At 35.8% G+C, this 2,450-nt stretch overlaps 1 protein-coding gene across 1 annotated transcript; it reads right to left on the reverse strand.

The window, feature by feature from the left end:
- Positions 1 to 467: 467 nt before the first annotated feature.
- Positions 468 to 2,153, reverse strand: cfap97d2 (CFAP97 domain containing 2). The gene is made up of 5 exons (XM_016286478.1): positions 2,029 to 2,153; positions 1,659 to 1,739; positions 1,423 to 1,541; positions 1,150 to 1,330; positions 468 to 954 (listed from the first exon to the last, which is right to left on the reverse strand). Exons 1-5 carry the CDS (start codon positions 2,122 to 2,124, stop codon positions 787 to 789), a joined length of 645 nt encoding a protein of 214 aa, XP_016141964.1. The 5' UTR covers positions 2,125 to 2,153; the 3' UTR covers positions 468 to 786.
- Positions 2,154 to 2,450: the final 297 nt, after the last annotated feature.

Raw genomic sequence — 2,450 nt, forward strand, 5'->3', positions numbered from 1 at the left:
AAACTGTGGAAAAAATTGGTACATTACAATTTTTCAATGTCTTTTTTTAAATGTCACATTGTCAATGAAACAACCTAATTTCTGTAGTTTACTTTTGTGATGTAAGTTCAAAATTAAATGAATAAGTATACAAAATCCGGGTATCATTCGATCATTCGTTTTTTGATTTAATATTGAAAGTAGAAAAATTAGAAAACGGCTCCTTTTTCTTTTTTTTCCTCCAAAAAACGAAAAACGAGAATTCAGCTTAAATTTTAGTTTTTCGTTCATGAGTAGTAAAATGAATGAACAACTTGAATATTTGATTTCTACACGTGGGCGGGAATTAAACGCCCCTTTCTGCTGATTGGTCAGCCGAAGATCAAACCGTGCCGTCATCAGTTCTTCTGCAGTATCACAGTAGAATAATAGTCCTCCACTGCTGCAGTTGTACGGATTAAGTTATTTCCCCTCGATGGTTTAATGCTTTTATTTAGATTTAGAACTTGTACATGGGATGTGTATATTTCATGAAGTTAAGAATAGAAAAAACGAAATTTCAATACAACACGAAATAGAATCAAAAATAGATGAAAGAGTGCATGAGAAATAAAAGAAAAGAAAAAGAAAAACAGCAAAAATATTAAATTAGCTGCACATGCTCAGAACAACTGTACAGTGATCGGTTATGATTCATCATCAATCTGTTATGAACTCGATTTTTCACTTAATTTGATAAGAATATTTCTACTTTTCTAGACGTATGGAAAACAATTGATTTAAGATTTTTAAGATTTATACCCTGTCTTAGTCTTCATCTTCAGATGAAGTAACTTTGTGTTCAGATTTAGTCTTTTCATCACATTCCTTCCTCTCATTCCTTGTGTCAGCAGGCCCTTCATGCTTATTTCTTGCAGTTTTCTTGTTCTCTACCTTTCCAAGTCTGTCTGCTGAAATTGGTGGCAAGGAGTATCCCTATTAACACAGAATATGAAAAAACCCAAGTCAGAGTATGCATAATTATGCATTATGCACGAATACAGTATGCGTAAATAAGTAAATGCATAGATTAAAAAATGCATCAAATGATTATTAAGTATGTGGACGTAAAACTGGACAAAATGGGAAATATCTGCTCTAAAATTTGTAATAGTAATAATAAGTAATCACCTGTGCAGTGTACTGACGCGGATATCTCCCTATAGTCTCCATGAGCTGAAGGTTTCTGAGCCACTGCTCGTGCCACACCTGAACGCTGTACCGGGGCCCGCAGCTGGACAAACGCTGAAGGAGACACTGATTCTCTTTAGTGATGCGAAGCAGCTCCAGCTGTCTTTTTTCTGAGCCAAGGCTGAAACAGAAATCATAAGTGCAATCTGTACGATATGATTAAATATGATGTCAATTATGAAATATTTCATATGATATTTTTGGAAATATTACCTTTTCTTTACATAGTCATTTCTACAGTCAACTCCTCCGCCGGTCTGCATTATATGGGACATTTTATCTAGGAGCATGTGATTTTCCCTTTTGATTCTCGAAACCCGTTCTTCTTCAAGCTGGTTATGATAGACGAGAGATTGATTGGTTTACTAACAAAGTTAATATTATGCACGCATTTCCCAAGCTTTCCTTTTGACAAATGTCGACATCTGGTGGTAGTTCAGCTTTCCTACCTGTCTTTTCTTCAGCTTGACAAGAAGATGGTTATAGGTTTTCGGTGGAGTTGTGTTGATGGTTGGCTTTGCGGATTTAACCTTGAAATATTATGCATATGATAACAGTTTATGCTGTAGTTTTTGTTTTCATCATAGCCAAATTCCAAACAAACATATTTTAATACCAAATAATTTATAAAACTATATACATAGAAGCACTTGATTTACTCTCATTAGGAATTTTTAGCTAATAGTTCATATTCCTCACAAAAAGGGTGCCATGGTATCAACATGGTACTCCATGAAACCTTAAATAATACCACTGAATAGCCAAAAGCATATTTCTATTGTACCGTGTCCTAAATAAACCAGCCATTTGTCATTTTACCTTGTTCCTGTGCATCTCATAGCAGTTTTTGTCCCATCTGTATTGCAGATATTTATTAACACAGGGCAAAACGGGTTGGTAAGCTTGATGTTGCATTACTTTGCTTCGCTATAGCCTGAATCCACCTGCTCCAGAATCCACAATGAACAGAGATAGGAGTTCAGCTTGAGTTTTGAGCCAGTCATGTGGTTGTTGCCATGGCAGCCATTCAGAAAGAAAGTGTAGCTTTGCTGGTCTACTTTTATGAAACAGGCACTGTAAATGGGACCCATTCATTCAGTTTGATGAACATTTATTTTCCTAAATGCATTTGCCAATTTTTTTGCCTGCTATCAAATCTTTCCTAAGTTAAACACAGCAGCTCCGTTGAGAGTGCACCCTCACCCATTTAGAGGCTGGCCTACATAGTGTCCTTGTCCGAT

Source organism: Sinocyclocheilus grahami, unplaced genomic scaffold (genome assembly GCF_001515645.1).
Source record: "Sinocyclocheilus grahami isolate Dianchi unplaced genomic scaffold, SAMN03320097.WGS_v1.1 scaffold209.1, whole genome shotgun sequence".
In the NCBI taxonomy this organism is placed as follows: Eukaryota; Metazoa; Chordata; class Actinopteri; order Cypriniformes; family Cyprinidae; genus Sinocyclocheilus; species Sinocyclocheilus grahami.